This window comes from Miscanthus floridulus, chromosome 7 (genome assembly GCF_019320115.1).
Source record: "Miscanthus floridulus cultivar M001 chromosome 7, ASM1932011v1, whole genome shotgun sequence".
Taxonomy (NCBI): domain Eukaryota; kingdom Viridiplantae; phylum Streptophyta; class Magnoliopsida; order Poales; family Poaceae; genus Miscanthus; species Miscanthus floridulus.
Window position 1 is genome coordinate 128,175,631 of NC_089586.1, and position 18,084 is coordinate 128,193,714.

Below are 18,084 nucleotides of genomic sequence, written 5' to 3' on the forward strand. Positions count from 1 at the left end.
AGAGCACTGGCCATGTGCTGTGGTCGCTTATCCTCTCATTGAAGGGATTTATTCCATCTATGCTCAAGCCAAACCGTATATTCCTTGGGTCATCGCTGAATTCTTTGTGCTTCTCATTAAACCTTTGCCACTGACTACAATTAGCCGGGTATGTAATCTTATCATCATCCACCTTGCGCTCATCATCCCACCATGTCATGAGTGTGGCTTCTTTAGGGTTTAGGAAGATACTTCTCAAGCGGTCGGTCACTAGCAGGTACCACATTACCAAGGCAGGAATTCTTCTCTGCTTTGCATCGTTGCCTAATGGAGTGTCCTCTGGGGGCTGAGATTCTTGTACCACCTTTTGAGTACCCTTCTTATTTCTCTTTTTCCCCGTGGAGGCTTTGTCCCCACCGTAAAGGTCATTGTTCTTGTACCGGCTGGCCCCACACCGGGGACATTTATTCAGTGACTTGAACGTTTTGCCACGAAAAGTATATAGTGGTTGGGGCATGCATGGATTTTTTCAACCCCCATTGTCAATGGACTTATGACCTTCTTCGCTTGGTATGTGTTGGCGGGAACTGAGTTTGGTTGTGGCAGCACCCAAGACCGGAGATGCAATAGATCATTGAAACTAGAGTCTGACCAGTCGTACTTAGCCTTTAGGATGAGCAGCTCAAGCACAAAATGTAGCAATGTCTAATGTGTCGGACAACCCTTTTCAACACTATACACAGTTTCATTCGATGCATTTGTCGCCCTTTCTAAATTTTGTAGACCTTTCGGGCTATTTAGTAAAATCTCTGGTCCAAGGCCTCGAATCATGTCCTCCAAATCATCTTCATCCCCGACACGTACTCCACCATCATTATTGGCACCACCTTTGTCGTTACCATCCCAACCACCAGCATCACCACCTTGTTCATTGCCAAACTCGAAATCCATTCGTGCATCAAGCTCTGCTGAATATTGGAACAGAGATTCTATGGTTTCATCGTCGTATTTCTTCTCATCCTCGTCGTTAACAATAACCGTTTCACCATGATGAGTCCACACTGTGTAGTCCTCAACAAATCCTTGCATAATCAAATGTGATCTGATGATAGTCACATCTGTCCATGCCTTACGGTTCTTGCAATCTTTACAGGGGCAAATAATTGTATCCTGATTCTCTTTCAATGTCATTGCATGCTTCTTTGCAGCTTCAATAAATTTATCCACCTCTTCACGGAAACCTGCCTTAAACCTTAACGAACCATACATCCAAGAGTTCATGTACTCCATCTTTTACAACAACAATAACAAAACAATCATTAAAGGACTACTTATTCAGATATATATAAAAATGAATCAAACTAATAATTACTTGAGAATAATTGTATATACTACAGATATATATGAATATAAATCTAATATAATTACATGAAGCATACAAACACACCATGGTAGAGGAAAATTAATTAATGGCCCATTTATCCATAAATAATTAAAATACATATTTATTGATTATAATAAATAATTTCAAAGACAACAATTAGAAATAATTATACTTTACTCAATATCTTTCATACAAACCCTAGTCCAATTTCATCAAACATAAATTTACAAAAATAAAATTAATAAAAAAAACCAAACCCTAGATCTAGATCCACATGCACATGAAATATCCATAAAATTAACTCATTGTTCACTAAAATCAAGAAACATGGACCAAATAAGGGTACGATCTTGTTCCCCTCCCTAATTTACTCTAGTACGTTTAAAACTTGGGTCTAATTTGTTTCATAAGTAGCTCAAGCACCATATAAGAGAGAGAAAAACAAAACTCTAATTACTCACTAACCAACCATTAAAACTTCAAAAAATATAGAATAATATTTTCTTACCTTCTACAACCTCTTCATCAAAGGACTTGAGACCAAAACCTTATCCCCTTAGTAGAGCAATTTTTGGGAGGTGCCCAAAGCCTCCTCACCTTTCTTTTACGGGTTTGAGTGAGTGACCCGAGGAGGAAGAAGGTGCTGCAGCTGTTTTATATGTGGATTATTTATAGGGACGACTGATGATTGAGCAGCCCGTATAAATTAGAGCTATTTATGGATCGTATAAGGGGGTGAATTGGTATCAGAATCAAAGTAATATAAAAACAAGTTTAGTACCTGGCTTGTAATTCCTTGTAAAGAAGCCCGTCCGCAGTACTCAAGTCCGGAGGGCCGGAGCACGTCCAGTGCCCATCACGGGCTTTAAGGGCCCATTTTAACATGAGACCCATAACCAGCGTAGTCATGCACGTGCACGCAGCAAAGAAAAAGGGAGAGAGGGAGAGAAATCGGCCCAACAGCCACGGAAGAATTGCTCTCCTGCGTTTACATCACATCTGCTTGCTACCTTTTTCTTCCCTTCTCCCGTTCGGCCTCGTCTTCTCCGCCTGCCCGAGACCGAGAGCTCGACTCGGTCGTCGCCGCCACTCTACTCCCTGCTGCCAGTTCTTCGGCGGACCTTTGCCAGCGACGAGCACCCAACGCACCAGGTATGCCCGCCCACAGCAAAACTGAGCACCCGAATCCAATTTAAGCTATACTGTATTCGGATCTGATCTAATCAGTAAGCGTACGCATGTATTATGCCTGCTAACTTCACTTTTTTGGCAAAAAAAAAATATCGGGTGTACAGCAGAGCGAAGCGAGGGATCCAATGGCGGTGACGGAGGGGCAGTGGGTGCTCATGGCAACGGGGCGGACGCCGACCAACATTGCGGTGATCAAGTACTGGGGGAAGCGGGACGAGGCTCTCATCCTCCCCGTCAATGACAGCATCAGCGTCACGCTCGACCCCGACCACCTCTCCGCCACCACCACCGTCGCCGTCAGCCCCTCATTCCCCTCCGACCGCATGTGGCTCAACGGCAAGGTGTGTCATTGCCACCGCCCCTCCTCTGCTCGCCAATTTGTCTGTGCCGCCGCTTCGTCTGCTCAGTGGTCTGTTCATAAGAAGAAGAAAAAAACACTATGTACCTTTAGTTTTTTATGTGTCACTCTGGACGCTGACTAAGTGGCAGATAAAGAATTCTAGTATTGTAAGACTTGGATTTGACGAAAGATAGTATAAACTTGAAAAGATGGCCGTCCTGCTTACGTTGGCTTTTGGTTTGGATAATTGAGCAGGAGATCTCGCTGTTAGGAGGAAGGTTTCAGAGCTGCCTCAGAGAGATCAGAAAGCGTGCTCGTGACTTCGAGGATGAGGAGAAGGGCGTCAAGATCAAGAAAGAGGACTGGGGGAAGTTGCATGTCCACATAGCCTCGTACAACAACTTCCCCACGGCTGCTGGTTTGGCCTCTTCGGCTGCTGGCCTTGCCTGTTTCGGTAAAGTCTCTTCTGCTATCATCATAATCTGATAGTCTCCCTCCGTTCTCAATTATAAGTTGTCATGACCTCTGGCTATTCCTGCAATGAATGACCATTTATTGGTCAGTTGTATTAGCAAAAACTACCATCTGGAAAACTATTTGCAGCAATTTTACTAGTGCTGTTGCCATGTGGCCAATCTGATTATTTTTATCAATTTGGAGTCCAAGTTGGAAATTTTTACTGCAGATGCATCAAAATAACTTATTAGAAACAGATGGAGTATTTTTCTAGTTTCTTTTGTCGTCTTGTTCTCCTGTGACCGACATTAAAACATGAAAAAAAAATTAGGAACAGATGGAGATTGCGAATGTAAGTTTTCTCCCTCTCTATTCACTAAAAAACATGGAAAATAGTACTATTCGAGTATTACTATTTTTGGTCCCTGGTATCTTTCCCCGTTACTACAAAAGCTATTCAGCATGCTTCCCTGGTAGAAAACCACAGTTCCTTTTTTATAACATGAAATTCAGTAGTTCTATTCAAGACTAAATAATGGTTCACAATTTCTAAGTTCCCCATAAAGATTTCTGCATTTTTTTCAGATCATGTATCACCTACATAAGCATTTGTTATTGAATATTGCTGCAGTTTTCACCCTTGGAAAGCTGATGAATGTGAAAGAAGATTATGGAGAACTTTCTTCAATAGCAAGGTCTGTTCCTGTTATTGATAAAAGCATTTTGTTTTTATTCTTGAGATCCTGCAAGGACTGTACTCAGTTTGCCAATCTGTGTGCTAATAACTCATGAGTCTTGCAAATCCGTACTTATATTTTTCTCAACTTCATTCAGGCAGGGATCTGGGAGTGCATGCCGTAGTATATATGGTGGTTTTGTGAAATGGTGTATGGGAGAAGTGAGTAATCGTTATGACCGAGAAACAGCCCTGGTTAAATGCATATCTGGCCTATTCAATAATGACTGAGTGGGGCCTGATTAATTGCTTGCAGAAAGATGATGGAAGCGACAGTATTGCCGTGCAGCTTGCTGATGAAACACATTGGAACGATCTTGTAATTATTATTGCAGTGGTACGTGAACTATGTCCCGCATGACCTCCTGCTATGTGTTGTACGCATCATCTTGTGGCTTCACTGATTCTGATTCACATATGGACTCTCTTAATGTTTTAAACTTTTATACCTGTGCCTTCCCCCCATATTGTGCTCTTTCTGATGTCATAAATTGTTGACACGTTCATTTGTGGAATCAGGTCAGTTCAAAGCAGAAGGAAACCAGTAGCACCAGTGGGATGCGAGATAGTGTTGAAACAAGTCCCCTCTTGCAGTACAGGGCCCAGGTGACTGTTTTTTCATTCTGGAGGACTTGAATTGTTTTGAGCTTTAACTATTTTGAGAAATTTCTAAAAAAAAACACAATTTACTTTCGATTTTGGAATCTTATAATATCCTCAGTTTTTTTGCAATATGATACGTTGGTCTGACTATTACTTCTTTTCCTGTGATTAACATGCACTGCACTGGTTGTCCATATGTTTCAGACAGTAGTGCCAAGTCGGGTGTTGAAAATGGAGGAGGCTATCAAGAATCGTGATTTTGAATCCTTTGCGAAATTAACTTGTGCAGATAGCAACCAGTTTCATGCTGTATGCTTAGACACGAGCCCTCCCATCTTCTACATGAATGACACGTCACACCGGTATATTCTTTTAGCAGTGTGTTGGCTTGGGTTTTATGTTAATGCTGTAATCTGAAGAATTTTTTTTTTCTGGTCTCAATCAACCACAGGATAATTAGCCTTGTTGAAAAATGGAACCACTCAGAAGGAACCCCACAGGTATTTATATTGCTCTTGAACATCTGTTATCGTTTATTTAAAAAAAAAACTGTTATCTTATAATTAGTTCTGTTTGTCAGTTGTGCTACCCTAGTTGGATATTGCTCAAATAGGACAAAACCGTTGAATAAGATTTGATACAGCAAGCCATCAACTGCACTGGCCAAAACATGTGGCTTGCATCTCTTTATGGAATTATTAACTTCAGAGTGAACCTTGGCAATATCCTTAAGATGTTTGTATAAATAGCCGCAAATTGCATTTCTTCTTTTAGTTTGTCACCTTTTATATTTTGGATGGTCATCCTCAAAATCATAAGGTGTGAACATATAAAAGGTCACCTTATATATATTTTGGATGGTCACCTTTTATAAAAGCTTCTGTTGGATGTTATATCTATGAAGTTGTCATCTAAAATTGGAAATTCCTAAGCCAGTAAACCCAAAAGCAGATTTTTCCATCCTGGCCCTTTGATGTTGAATCACACTTTGGACTAATTGTGGTGTCTGTTGTGCATTTTACCCATTCTGCAACACCACAGTTACTGTGATGTGATAGTGAGATCATTTATAAGTGTGGACAGTAGAACTCTAACTCTGTTTGAGAATGCCCAATGGCAGGTAGCTTACACCTTCGATGCTGGGCCAAACGCAGTCCTAATCGCACAAAACCGTAAAACTGCAGCACATCTCCTCCAGAAGCTCTTATACTATTTCCCTCCACAGGATAAGGATTTGAGCAGGTGAGTTTAATGTTTTTTTTTTCATGATTAAATCTGTTGTCACTGACTGTATTCAGGAGCTCTATAGATGTATCTTATCAACATGATCTTGCAGCTATTTGGTTGGCGATAAATCGATTCTAGGTGATGCTGGAGTGCATTCCATGGAAGATGTGGAAGCTCTTCCAGCACCTCCAGAGATGAAGGTACCGGATCAGAAATTCGAGGGTGATGTTAGCTACTTCATCTGCAGCAGGCTTGGGGCTGGTCCAAAGGTTATTGCCGACGAAAGTCAAGCATTGATCGATTCAGTCACCGGACTTCCAAAAGGGGTGTAATTTCAGATTAGATTGAAATAAGGGTTTAAGCCAGGGATTAAAGAAAATGTTATCTACAAGCAATGCTAGATTGCTAGGCCGGGAAATGGACTAACAGATTCCTGAAGATACATTAAGCTTGCATATTGGTTGGTTTCGTGCTGAGAACTGGACATATCGTACTCCAATTTGTAAGACATATTTGTCATGTATTATACATTTGCGCTGGTGTTCGTTGCTGTTCAATAAAGAATATAGTGGAACAAGTTCTCTCCTTTTGTTTTCCTCCCTCGTCTAGTGTGTAGCTGAAGTAATTTGTTTAAGCAATTGAGCACGTTAGGTGAGACGCAAGCGGGGAATAACTTTTTTAGAGGAAGCGGAGAATAACTTGTTTGTCTGTTTCTTTTTTTTAAAAAAAAGTCTTGTCCGGCTGCTTTTCGCAATGGATGAAAAACCACACCCCCGCCCGCCGAATGGCACGCATCGTAGACCATACCCAAACGGACATTTAATGCGTGGAGCTCACGGACCATGCACATATACTACTATTTACAACCAGAAATATAGCTCAAGTATACACTAATGACATATAGCTCTAGCTCCTGTAGAATTAGAAGTTGTATGATAAATAAAGTGTTTAAAATACATAGTTTTAATTAAAAAATAATAACAATATATTCATCAAAATAACTTCAATGTGTCACCGCCTAGCTCAAAAAAATCTAGAGGGGCTTTGGATTGGAGCTAGATGCCATTAGTGTATACTTCCCCTATATTTCTTGTTGCAAATAGTAGTATATGTAATATTTTTTCTTCTGTTCGGGCATGGTCCGTGAGTTCCATGCATTAAATGTCCATTTGGGTATGGTCCGTGAGTTCTACGCATTAGATGGATACATAATGGTGATTGACTGTTATCATTCATTGACAAGCATGTTTCCTACTACTTTTTGGGGTTTAGATATGTACCATCTTATTTTGTCAAGCTTGAGCTTTTTTATAGAGGTGCTTGCCAAAAGAGAGAGAAATTTCTCTTCTAACCTACATTTGGCGTCAAATGACATGTAGTAGACTTACTAACAGCCTGACACATCGGTGTATCTCTTGCTACTACACCTATCCACCCATCACCTATCAAGAGGCACAAATTATAAAATGTACCCTGGCAAAATATTATGAGATGCTACATAGTTTTTAACACAACCATGTTTCAATGGCCCTCTGAGGTATTATTGCATCATCGCGTCCTTGATACTACACTACCCTCACCTCTCTAAAATTCCAAGTGCTTTGTTTTTTCTACCCTCATCCTATTCACCAATTGGACCAACCTCTAGAATACCAAAAATAGACAATAAGATGGCCCATAGTTTCCAACTCAACTTAATTTCCATTTACACTAAGCCGTATTTTTGTTAAAAATATCATGTAACTAAAGTTACATTTCATGTCTTAAAATTGGTTATTTTCCACCATCCAACATACCTTGAAAACATGTTCTAGACTTAAAAATAGTCAACTCTAGCACATTTTTAAAATCATGGTAATTCACATTTATCTTTTGTAGGTGCACTAAAATCACTATGATAATTAAATATCGATCACGTTTATAACGACATATCAGTTCTAATTTTAGCTGTAGACATACACCATACTGTTTTAGCCAGTTCAACACTTGCACATAATTTGAATTTCCAATCAAGGAAGAAAAGACTGCCTTCTGGCCGCATATTTGATGTACAACCGTTGATATGTGATAATGGTATTGTTGCATTGTCTTATGTCTTGGCTACCACACCTACAGAGAGTGTTCTACAACTAAACATTGTCACAACTAGCTATTTTAAAAGTTCACGGTAATCAATGCTTTCTTTTTAATTAGGCGCGCTAGATAATATCTAGTGGCTCAACATATTCATTCTATGATAGATAGGTTTCCGTTTTGGGTTTAAACATGCACCGTCACTTTCTATTGTAGGTCATAGAATTTGAATTAGCAAGTAATAAAGAAGAAAAAAGTTGTTTCATAACAACATATTTAGTGTGAAAATTGATCCCAGTCATTGGTACATGACAGAGATATTGCTGCAGTGTCATGTCATGCTACCACATCTATGTGACTAACCCCACCTCTCTAAAATTCCAAGTGCATTGTTCTTTCTTGAACATTTTGCACAATTCACCAATCAGATCAACTTCTAGAATCTATGCAAAGGACAACGAGATGGCCCATAGTTTCCAACTCAACTCCATTTCATGTGACACTTAGTCGTATTTCCGCTAAAAATATCACATGTCAAAGTTTTATTTCTTGCTCAAAATTAGTTATTTTCCACCATCCAACGTACATTAAAAACATGTTCTAGACTTAAAAATAGTGAACTAGCACATTTTGAAAATCATGGTAATTAACATTTATCTTCTGTAGGTGCCCTAAAATCATGAGGAGAATTAAATACTGATCAGTTCTAATCTTATCTGTAGACATGTACCATACTGTTTTAGCCAGTTTAACACATGCACGTAATTTGAATATGCAAGCAAGGAAGAAAAGACAGTCTTCTGGCCGCATATTTGATGTGGATGTTGATCTCTACCGTTGATATGTGATAGATCGGTACTGTCGCACTATCTTATGTCTTGGCTACCGCACCTAGAAAAAATGCTCTACGACTAAACATTGTCACAACTAGCTATTTTAAAAGTTCATGGTAACCAACGCTTTCTTTTTAATTAGGAGCGCTAGATAATATCTAGTGGCTCAATATGTTCATTCTATGATAGATTGGTTTCCGTTCTTGGTTTAACATGCACAACCAATTTTTATTGTAGGTCATAGGATTTGAATTTGCATGTAAGGAAGAAAAAAGTTGTTTCATAACAACATATTTAGTGTGAAAAATGATCTTGGGCATTGGTACATGACAAAGATATTGATGCAGCGTCACAGTCATGCTACCACATCTATCTGACTAACCCCGCCTCTCTAAAATTCCAAGTGCATTGTTCTTTCTCCAACATTTCGCACAATTCACCAATCATACCAACAGCTAGAATCTATACAAAGGACAATGAGATGACACATAGTTTCCAACTCAACTCCATTTCGAGTGATACTTAGTCATATTTCTGTTAAAAATATCACATGTCAAAGTTTTATTTCTTGCTCAAATTAGTTATTTTCCACCATCCAACGTACATTGAAAACATGTTCTAGACTTTAAAATAGTCACAACTAGCACATTTTAAAAATCATGGTAATTAACATTTATCTTTTGTAGGTGCCCTAAAATCACGAGGAAAATTAAATACTGATCACGTTTGTAACGGCGAATCGGTTCTAATTTTAGCTGTAGACATGCACCATACTATTTTGGCCAGTTCAACACTTGCACATAATTTGAATTTGCAAGCAAGGAAGAAAAAGACTGCCGTCCGCATATTCGATGTGGATGTTGATCTCTACCGTTGATATGTGATAGAGGTATTGTCGCATTGTCTTATGTCTTGGCTACCACACCTACGGAAAAATGCTCTAAAGCTAAACATTGTCACAACTAGCTATTTTAAAAGTTCATGGTAATCAACGCTTTCTTTTTAATTAGGCGCACTATATAATATCTAGTAGCTCAACATGTTCTTTCTATGATAGATTGGTTTCCGTTTTCGGTTTAAACATGCACCGCCACTTTTTATGTAGGTCGTAGAATTTGAATTTGCATGTAAAGAAGGGAAAAAAGTTGTTTTATAGCAACATATTTAGTGTGAAAATTGATCTCGGTCATTGGTACATGACAGAGACATTGTTGCGCCATCATGTCATGCTACCACATCTACTAACCCCACCTCTCTAAAAATCCAAGTGCATTGTTCTTTCTCTAACATTTTGTATCCACCAATTAGACTAACTTCTAAAGCCTATACAAAGGACAATGAGATGACACATAGTTTTCAACTCAACTTCATTTCGAGTGACACTTAGGTATTTCTGTTAAAAATATCATATAGCAAAGTTTTATTTCTTGCTCAAAACTAGTTATTTTTCACCATCCAACGTATGTTGAAAACATGTTCTTAAAAATAGTCACAACTAGCACATTTTAAAAATCATGGTAATTAACATTTCTCTTATGTAGTTGCATGAAATCGTATAAGGAGAATCAAATACTGATCACGTTTATAACTGGTGGAACGCTTCTAATTTTAGATGTAGACATGTACCATCTTCTTTTGTCCAGTTCAACACTTACACATACAGGCTTGTTTGGCTATTGGCTAGGTAAAGCCACGCAGCGAGACAAGATGTCTGATTTGGGATGGCTATAACCACCGGTATGGCTTGTCTGGCCAGGCAGCGCTTGCCAGCATACCATCCAAAACCGCCCATAATTTGAATTTGCAAGCACAAGAAAGAAAGAAAAGACTCCGCTGCACATTTCATGTGGATGTGATCTCAGCCGTTGATATGTGATAGAGGTATTGCCGCATCGTCTCCTGTCTAGACTACCACACCTACCCCCTCCTATCTCTCCTCTAAAAATCCAGAGGCTTCGGCCCCCTACTCGAGCCTTTCGCCCAATTCCCCAATCGGACCAAACCCTAGGAGAGATTCGATCGGGAATTTGGCATGGCAATGTCAGATCTCACAGCAACCGTGATCCCAAAGCCAGACGGGGCCGACGACGAGTCGGTGGAGATCCGGGAGGTGTGGGCGGACAACCTGGAGGAGGAGTTCGCGCTGATCCGCGACATCGTCGACGAGTTCCCGTTCGTCGCGATGGACACGGAGTTCCCGGGCATCGTCTGCCGGCCCGTCGGCGCCTTCCGCTCCCCCGCCGACTACAACTACGCCACCCTCAAGGCCAACGTTGACATGCTGCACCTCATCCAGGTCGGCCTCACCTTCTCTGGGCCGGGCGGCGAGCTGCCGGCCCTCGGTGCTGGCCGCCGCCGCTGCGTCTGGCAGTTCAACTTCCGCGAGTTCGACGACGCGCGCGACATCTTCGCGTCCGACTCCATCGAACTTGCTCCGTCACAGCGGCATCGACTTCCGCATCAACTCCGAGCGCGGCGTCGATGCCCGACGGTTCGCCGAGCTCCTCATGTCCTCTGGCGTCGTGCTCAACGATTCCGTATACTGGGTCACCTTCCACGCAGGATACGACTTCGGGTACCTACTGAAGATTCTCACCTGCAATAGCCTCCCAGACACACAAACCGGGTTCTTTAAACTTATGAAGATATATTTCCCGACTGTGTATGACATCAAGCATCTCATGAAGTTCTGCAACAGCCTGCACGGCGGGCTGGACAAGCTCGCTGAGCTACTTGATGTGGAGCGCGTTGGGGAGTCTCATCAGGCTGGGTCCGATAGCCTGGTCACGTCCTGTGCATTCTGGAAGCTCAAGGATTCATTCTTCGCGGGCTCAACAGAGAAATATGCAGGTGTCCTGTACGGGCTCAATGCAGAGAATGGTGTTAGTGCACATTGAGGGGTATCACTCTCTTTGAATTTTAGCTTTGTGAATGTATTGATTTAGGACAGAAAGGGTGACAAGTGTGCAAGAGGGCTCACTGAAACATAAGTCTGTAGGTTAAGTCTGTCTCACTCATTTGGGTGTATTTGGGATGTAGTGTTCTCTGGTTGCTCATTATTGAAATAGCTATTTCTCTTCTCTTTCAGCTTTTGTTCTCAATTTTTATTTTCTCCAAGCAAGATACTACACTCGATTAAAAATAGTAAAAGATGACCTCTGAGAATTAAGCCATGATACTTGCATTGCCACAATTTGTACGACCCATAGTCTAATTTAATTTTCTTTATTTCTTTATCTTCATGGTAAAAGAATTGATATATGATGCCTTTTTATATGAGCAGCTGATTGTCTCGAAAGAGTAATAGTGTAATACTACGTTATAATATCTAAGCATTTGTGAGCATAAACTTGGTGATGCTATACAAGAGAAAATGCCACCCACATTCACATGGCTATGCCTGAGGATGGCTCTCTTAAGGTTCCCACAATAATGAAACAAGCTATAATATACTTTAGGAGACTAATACTTCATAATCCATCATCTATCCTTAGAGTAAGCACATCACCCATTTCATTTTAAAGCTGCCAACTTTTCCAGAAATAGGATTCTGAATGCCTCTTGATTGAAAACTTCTAGGTTTCAGTAATTGTGTATGCAAGTCACTTTCTACTTTCCAGTATTCTTCCGATATGAGATGGAGCTAACATATTTCAGTAAAAATTCCCAACAGCAGCTTGGAAAGCTCTCACTTGATAGTTGTGCACAGCATGTTTCTTTCTTTCTTTACTAAGGCCTTGTAGAATCTGTTTATGGAATCTGACCTTCATGCTAGTGCCTAGTGCTCCAATTGACTGTTGGAGTTTCTGTCTATGTAAGTGTATCTTTGCATGAGGACAATTACAGGTAGCATTGTTTGAGGTTGAAATATTTGAGTAATTTAGAGTTAACAACCCCTCTCTGGCCCTCATTCTTCCAAAATGTAGGTCGTTTTAGTTATGTTCTAGGTCAAACTTCTATAACTTTGACCAAGTGTATAGAAACATGCACCATCTACAACATCAAAATTAGTTACGTTAAATCCACCATGAAAATATGTCTTGATAGTGTATTTATTTTGTATTTGTAAGTGTTGATAGTTTTTTGTATATACTTGGTCAAAGTTAGAGAAGTTTGTCTTAGGAAAAAACTAACCTACATTTTAGAACGGAGGGAGTATTATATATGTTTTTAGAATTATTCTTTCTAACTATGCACTGAACATTCAGCGGCTTATTTTCTTCTTGGACACTTCTCTCCATGATACACGGTGTATCTAATAAAAATGTCCTGAGCCATTGAGATATATTTATTGATGCTGATGCAAGTTTACAAATGTGCATTGCATTCAATTCGTTTTCTTTAATCTTTATTACTGTTGTTGTATATCTTGTGCTGATCATTCGAGCACTTTCAGGGCAATTTCATTGCCAGATGCATCCTGCTTGTCTTTTTTCCCCTGCTTTTAGAATATTTGAATTTGACTGTCAATTGCTGTGGTACTTATTGATTGTGCCTTCCCTTTTCACCTGGTACTTTGGCCTGTTCATTTTGTCCATGTTTCGTGTTGTTGTTGATCCCGGTAGATGGTCTGGATCATTTGCCTGATTACTTTTACATCTGCCTCTTAAAGATTCCATATCCCAGTATACCATCTCCATTGAGAAAATAGGTTCGGTTTGAATTAGCCTGCATCTGGGCCAGGGTTGGTGGTCGTTAAGGTTAGATCGTTTTAATTTTTTTTGCTTAGCCTGCTCTTTATGTTGATTATCATCTATTATTGATGCGGCTGATATTGTTCACCTTGGCCATTGCCTTTTGCCTGCTTATTATCCCCTTGGATCTTGTAATGGTTACAAGTGACACCCTTGTATAAGGCAGAGTGAGGCTCCTGAATTGGCACTATGCAAGATTGGTATTTACACCAGATTCATAAAACCTCCATACATCACACCTAAAGGTTATCATGAACTTTGACTTTTCCTAGGATTTGCAAAACATAGTTTCCCGGTACCTGTTAATATGTAATTATCTGGATACATCACTAATGGCATGAGTGCTAACTTTTGAACTCCCCCCACCCCACCCCACCAAAAAAAGAAGGATGCTTCGGTTGCACAAATAAAATAAACAAGCTTTAGATTGTTTTGGTTGTCTAAATGTCCTATATTAATGACTTGAGCAAGTAATGTATCGATGTTAAGCTCTCTATAATAAAAGATGAAAAGGTATCAAAGTTGATTTCCGAAATAACATTACCTGAAAAACGAAAACAAAAGGCTGCATTCTCTAGCTCATCTATTTTGCCAGTTACACACTAACTCTAAATTTGTATGCAAAAGTACTTCTGAGAATGAAACCAAATTTGCAATTCACTTTGTTCAAACCCACTGCCGAAGCACGTTTTTGGAGATTGATCAGTGGGAAATTCTCCCAGAACAATTCATAAGAGAGATGTTACACGCAGATGCTACGTGGCTGCAAACCAGCTTTTCATGGATAGTGATTTTGAGAAACAAATAAGCAAAGCTATGTGCTTGCATCATAAAACTGGTTGCACCACTAATTACAGGTAATGACTAGGGAATGTTGATTCAGGTTCGATGAGATTCTGATAGTCCAGAGGTTCAGGTGATCATTGAGAAGCTGTAAGCATTCTTCTGTGCTGGTTCAGGTCATCAGGTGATACACTGATACCTTCATGTTCCACACAAATACACTGTAAGATTCCCAAGATGGAGTTGTTCAGATTAGCAGGACTGCAGGAACACCAAACAGGGTCTCCAGGAGCGCCTTTTTTTGTATCTAGTAATTTGCAGGTTCAACTTGCCGCTCTTCACTTTGCAGCTCTAATTGACAAAGTCAAATGAATGATATTTATCATTTGACTGGTGATTGCCTGTTCCAGTTAAAGACTATCCATTGCATGTGATATCTATCTTGCCAGCAAGTATGATCAACCGGTCCATTTCTTCGTCCATATCAATCTGATCTTTTGCAATCATCTCAAGGATATTCGGTGGCACAACGTCAGCATTGATATATGCTCGAATCAATGACTTATACAGGGGCAAGCTTGTCAAGTTAAACCTCTGGAGAACCTTAATGTATCGATATGCATCGTCAAAATTTCCTTGCTCTTCGAAATGTTTGCCAATGGCCTCCATCAGTTCAAGTGGAGGTCTCCAATGGCAACTCTTCAACAGAGAGAAACCTTTCTTCATGCAACCCACAGCTTTGTCCATCTGCCTACTCTGAACATAACCCTCCATCAATATCTCCCATGTCTTGTAATTTGGACATGCTCCTTTCTCTAGCATGTGGAGGTGGAGCCTCTCAGCCTTTTCAATCCACCTATTCCTCACATAAGCACCAAGAAGAACATTTGAAACCCGCACATCATGCTTCCTGCACCCTCCTTCCCAGCTTCCAAAGATCCACTCGGCCTGGCTGATGTCGCCAACTTTTATTGAACATAATATAGCAGTCATGTAGTTTGCAGTGGGGATTCTACCTGGCACACTTTTGCTAGCCTCCCACAATCTCATAACTCCATCGCTGTCATTCAGAGCCGCATAACATGTCATTACAAAAGAGTATCCTAAGCGCCCTGTTGGTGACAGTTTTGTTTCAGCTTTCCTAAGGCAAGCTTGCGCTTTAGTGTTCAGTCCATTCTTCCTGAAAATGTTGGCTAGTGTGCAGTATGTGCTCCAACCAACCTCGACCGTCTCATCATTCAACATCTCCTGGAACACTGATTGTACTGAGGCAACACCAGAGACTTCAGCACAAGCATTCATCCAAAGGTTGTAGGAGAGAACATTTCTGGGAATGTTGTTCCGTTTCATGAGGTCAATAACACTAAGGACCTTCTCATACTGACAGGTTGCAACATAGAGTTTCATGATTTCATTGAAAGAGTGAGGATCTACAGGCAACCCGTGACTCTGCAACTGGGCCATGAAGTATTCAGCCTTCTGTACATTTCTTTCTGTAACATAGCAGTGGAGGAGAGGGAACGATGCAGCTTGTCTGGCAGCAGGGCTCTGTAGCTTGTTGTAGTATTCCTCAGCTTGAGAAGTACTGTAACCTTTAGCAATCAAGTCCAGTCTTGCTGCATGATCCCATGACGACAGTTGAAGAGAGTTGCATGATTCCATCCAAGAGAAAATCTGCAGCACAATGTAACTTTGTTTAGCCGGTGTACCCTTTAATATGCTACGGAATATCTTATACCAATGCTGTCAATAACATAACAGCCAAGCTGCTAAACCCCTCGTATCCCAAGCTTCAGGGTCATGATCGAACATAAGAAATAGGTGCCCCTTGCTATCAACTCTTTAACGAATCAGTACCACATGATTTGCAATAAAAATTAGAAATAACAAATCGAATTTATCACTTGTATGTAACAATCAGCTCAGAAGAAAAACTCCAGATCAGACTACACTTGCAGTCTGACAATGCGAAGGCCAAGAATGCAAAAATAATTCCAATTGTCTATAGAAAGGGGCAGCAATAGTGTCACTGAACTCCCATTCCTCGTTCGTTTTATTAGATTAGATCCTTAATTCAAATGATACAGTAACAGTCAGTGCGTCGACAAAAACCAGAGCCAGGAGAACCCAAAAGTTCCGCTACTCACCTCGAGGGCGTGCTCGTAGCGGCGCGCGCGCCGGAGCATCGCGATTGCGCGACGGAGCTCCGGCTGCGAGATGTGGACGCGCTCCCGGGCCCATCTCTCGATGGCAGCCGCGGCGGCCCCGCGCGGCGAGCGGAAGCGGAGCCGGAGCAGGCGCCGCGAGAGGAGGCCACTCTCGTCCTCGCGGACCCGGTCGGCCGCGAGAGGCGCGGAGATGGTCGAGGAGGAGAAGGCGCAGGAGAGGTGTGGCTTAGGGTTTGGTCGCGTGCGGGAGGCGAGGCCGAGGCCGAGGAGGCCGGCGAGGCGCAAGGGCACGGCAGCGGCCATCGCCCGTGGGCCTGGTTTGCCGTGGACTCGTGGGATTTTGGTTTGTGTGGCGGTCAGGTCGAGTTGGCATTGGGTTCGGCAGCAGCTGAGCGTCAAATTCAAATCTCCCAATTTGTTTTGAACTTTTGAAAACGTGTCATTACTCGATCAAACGGTTTACATTTAGGCCACCAGTGTGTTAACAACACGCAAATTGGCCCGAGACTCGTTTTAGAATCAACCCATCTAGGTCCGGCCCACTCCCATACTTCCTCTCTCCTCTCTCCAGCGCTGCTCGCGTGTCCGGTGTCCCTCTCTTTATTCTGCCACAGTTCCCTTCCTTGCCTCCAGCCATTCGATGAAATGCCTCAGCGTGCTTGTCTCCTTGTTTGCCGATAAAAATAATAATACTTACTGTAGATTCTTATGCTAGAGGTCTAACAACTGTCATTGGTAAGTTTATTGAAAGCTTCTTCTTTTTCGTTACAAGACTAAATCTCTCCTTCATTCTAATCCACTAACCCATAAACAAAGGGGGCATACCGTCCACTTGGAAGATGTAAATAAGGCTCAAGAGCTAGCTCGATCATTTAATGTAAATATTGAACTCACTATACATCTATCCAGATAAACTTCTTCCCTGATATTAAAACAAGCAACAGAGTATTGCGGATATAGAGTGATTGCAATTTGGTCTTCATCATCCCATACTAGGCTTGCCGACCAGTAACCATGTGTTTGACAAAATGCCCATGTCTTACAAATATACAATTTCACGGGCTCCAATAGCCTCTTGCTTGATTTTCATGAGCTGCGATGCTAATGGTTCCATCTCGTAAACCAACTACCCAGATAAACTTCCTCCCTGATATCAAAACAAGCAACAGAGTGTTGCAGATACAGAGCCAGGCTCACGTCGTTCAGCTTAGGCGAGTTAATCCTCGTAGCAAAGTGATTGCAATTGGTCTTCATCCTCCCGTACTAGGCTTGCCGACCAGTGACCATGTGTTCGACGAAATTCCCATGTCTTACAAATATACAATTTCACGAGCTCTAGTAGCCTCTTGCTTGATTTGATGAGCTGCGATGCTAATGGTTCCATCCAGTAAAGTGCATAAACTTTGCTTTTGCTTTCAATTAGCCAAAATGTGATGTCCATCATGTAAGTTCATTTGCCCTCATTTCTGGGTTTTCTTCTTGGCATACACATCTGTGTGCTGATTGTACGGTGTCGATAATCTATTCCACGCTTCAGAGAGACCCTGCTGCAGCCCCTTGATGCAATGATGCGTTCCATCACAAATTGGTGCTTCAACCTAGAAAACACAGAATGAA

General features: G+C 41.3%; 2 protein-coding genes and 1 pseudogene across 3 annotated transcripts; 2 read left to right on the forward strand and 1 right to left on the reverse strand.

The window, feature by feature from the left end:
- Positions 1-2,390: 2,390 nt before the first annotated feature.
- LOC136464722 (diphosphomevalonate decarboxylase MVD2, peroxisomal-like) lies at positions 2,391-6,454 on the forward strand. 2 transcript variants are annotated; one of them, XM_066463678.1, is made up of 11 exons: positions 2,391-2,515; positions 2,659-2,895; positions 3,150-3,348; positions 3,982-4,045; positions 4,185-4,248; positions 4,343-4,423; positions 4,606-4,692; positions 4,894-5,051; positions 5,141-5,189; positions 5,810-5,931; positions 6,026-6,454. In XM_066463678.1, the coding sequence occupies exons 2-11, from the start codon at positions 2,680-2,682 to the stop codon at positions 6,246-6,248; spliced, it is 1,263 nt and encodes a 420-aa protein (XP_066319775.1). In that variant the 5' UTR covers positions 2,391-2,515; positions 2,659-2,679; the 3' UTR covers positions 6,249-6,454. The 2 variants fall into 2 exon arrangements, with proteins under 2 accessions (XP_066319775.1, XP_066319776.1); XM_066463679.1 differs by having other exon boundaries at positions 2,662-2,895.
- Positions 6,455-10,728: 4,274 nt separating this feature from the next.
- LOC136464723 (probable CCR4-associated factor 1 homolog 7) lies at positions 10,729-12,015 on the forward strand (annotated as a pseudogene).
- A 2,075-nt stretch (positions 12,016-14,090) lies between these two features.
- Positions 14,091-16,786, reverse strand: LOC136464725 (pentatricopeptide repeat-containing protein At5g27460-like). The gene is made up of 2 exons (XM_066463680.1): positions 16,447-16,786; positions 14,091-15,973 (listed from the first exon to the last, which is right to left on the reverse strand). The coding sequence occupies exons 1-2, from the start codon at positions 16,768-16,770 to the stop codon at positions 14,717-14,719; spliced, it is 1,581 nt and encodes a 526-aa protein (XP_066319777.1). The 5' UTR covers positions 16,771-16,786; the 3' UTR covers positions 14,091-14,716.
- Positions 16,787-18,084: the final 1,298 nt, after the last annotated feature.

Excerpts from the sequence above, each read along its gene's own strand:
- LOC136464725 (XM_066463680.1), bottom strand. The coding sequence starts at position 16,770 with ATGGCCGCTGCCGTGCCCTTGCGCCTCGCCGGCCTCCTCGGCCTCGGC. Across the intron at positions 15,974-16,446 it reads GCTACGAGCACGCCCTCGAG|ATTTTCTCTTGGATGGAATC; the intron begins GTGAGTAGCGGA and ends ATTGTGCTGCAG.
- LOC136464722 (XM_066463678.1), top strand. The coding sequence starts at position 2,680 with ATGGCGGTGACGGAGGGGCAGTGGGTGCTCATGGCAACGGGGCGGACG. Across the intron at positions 2,896-3,149 it reads GCATGTGGCTCAACGGCAAG|GAGATCTCGCTGTTAGGAGG; the intron begins GTGTGTCATTGC and ends ATAATTGAGCAG. Across the intron at positions 5,052-5,140 it reads ATGAATGACACGTCACACCG|GATAATTAGCCTTGTTGAAA; the intron begins GTATATTCTTTT and ends AATCAACCACAG.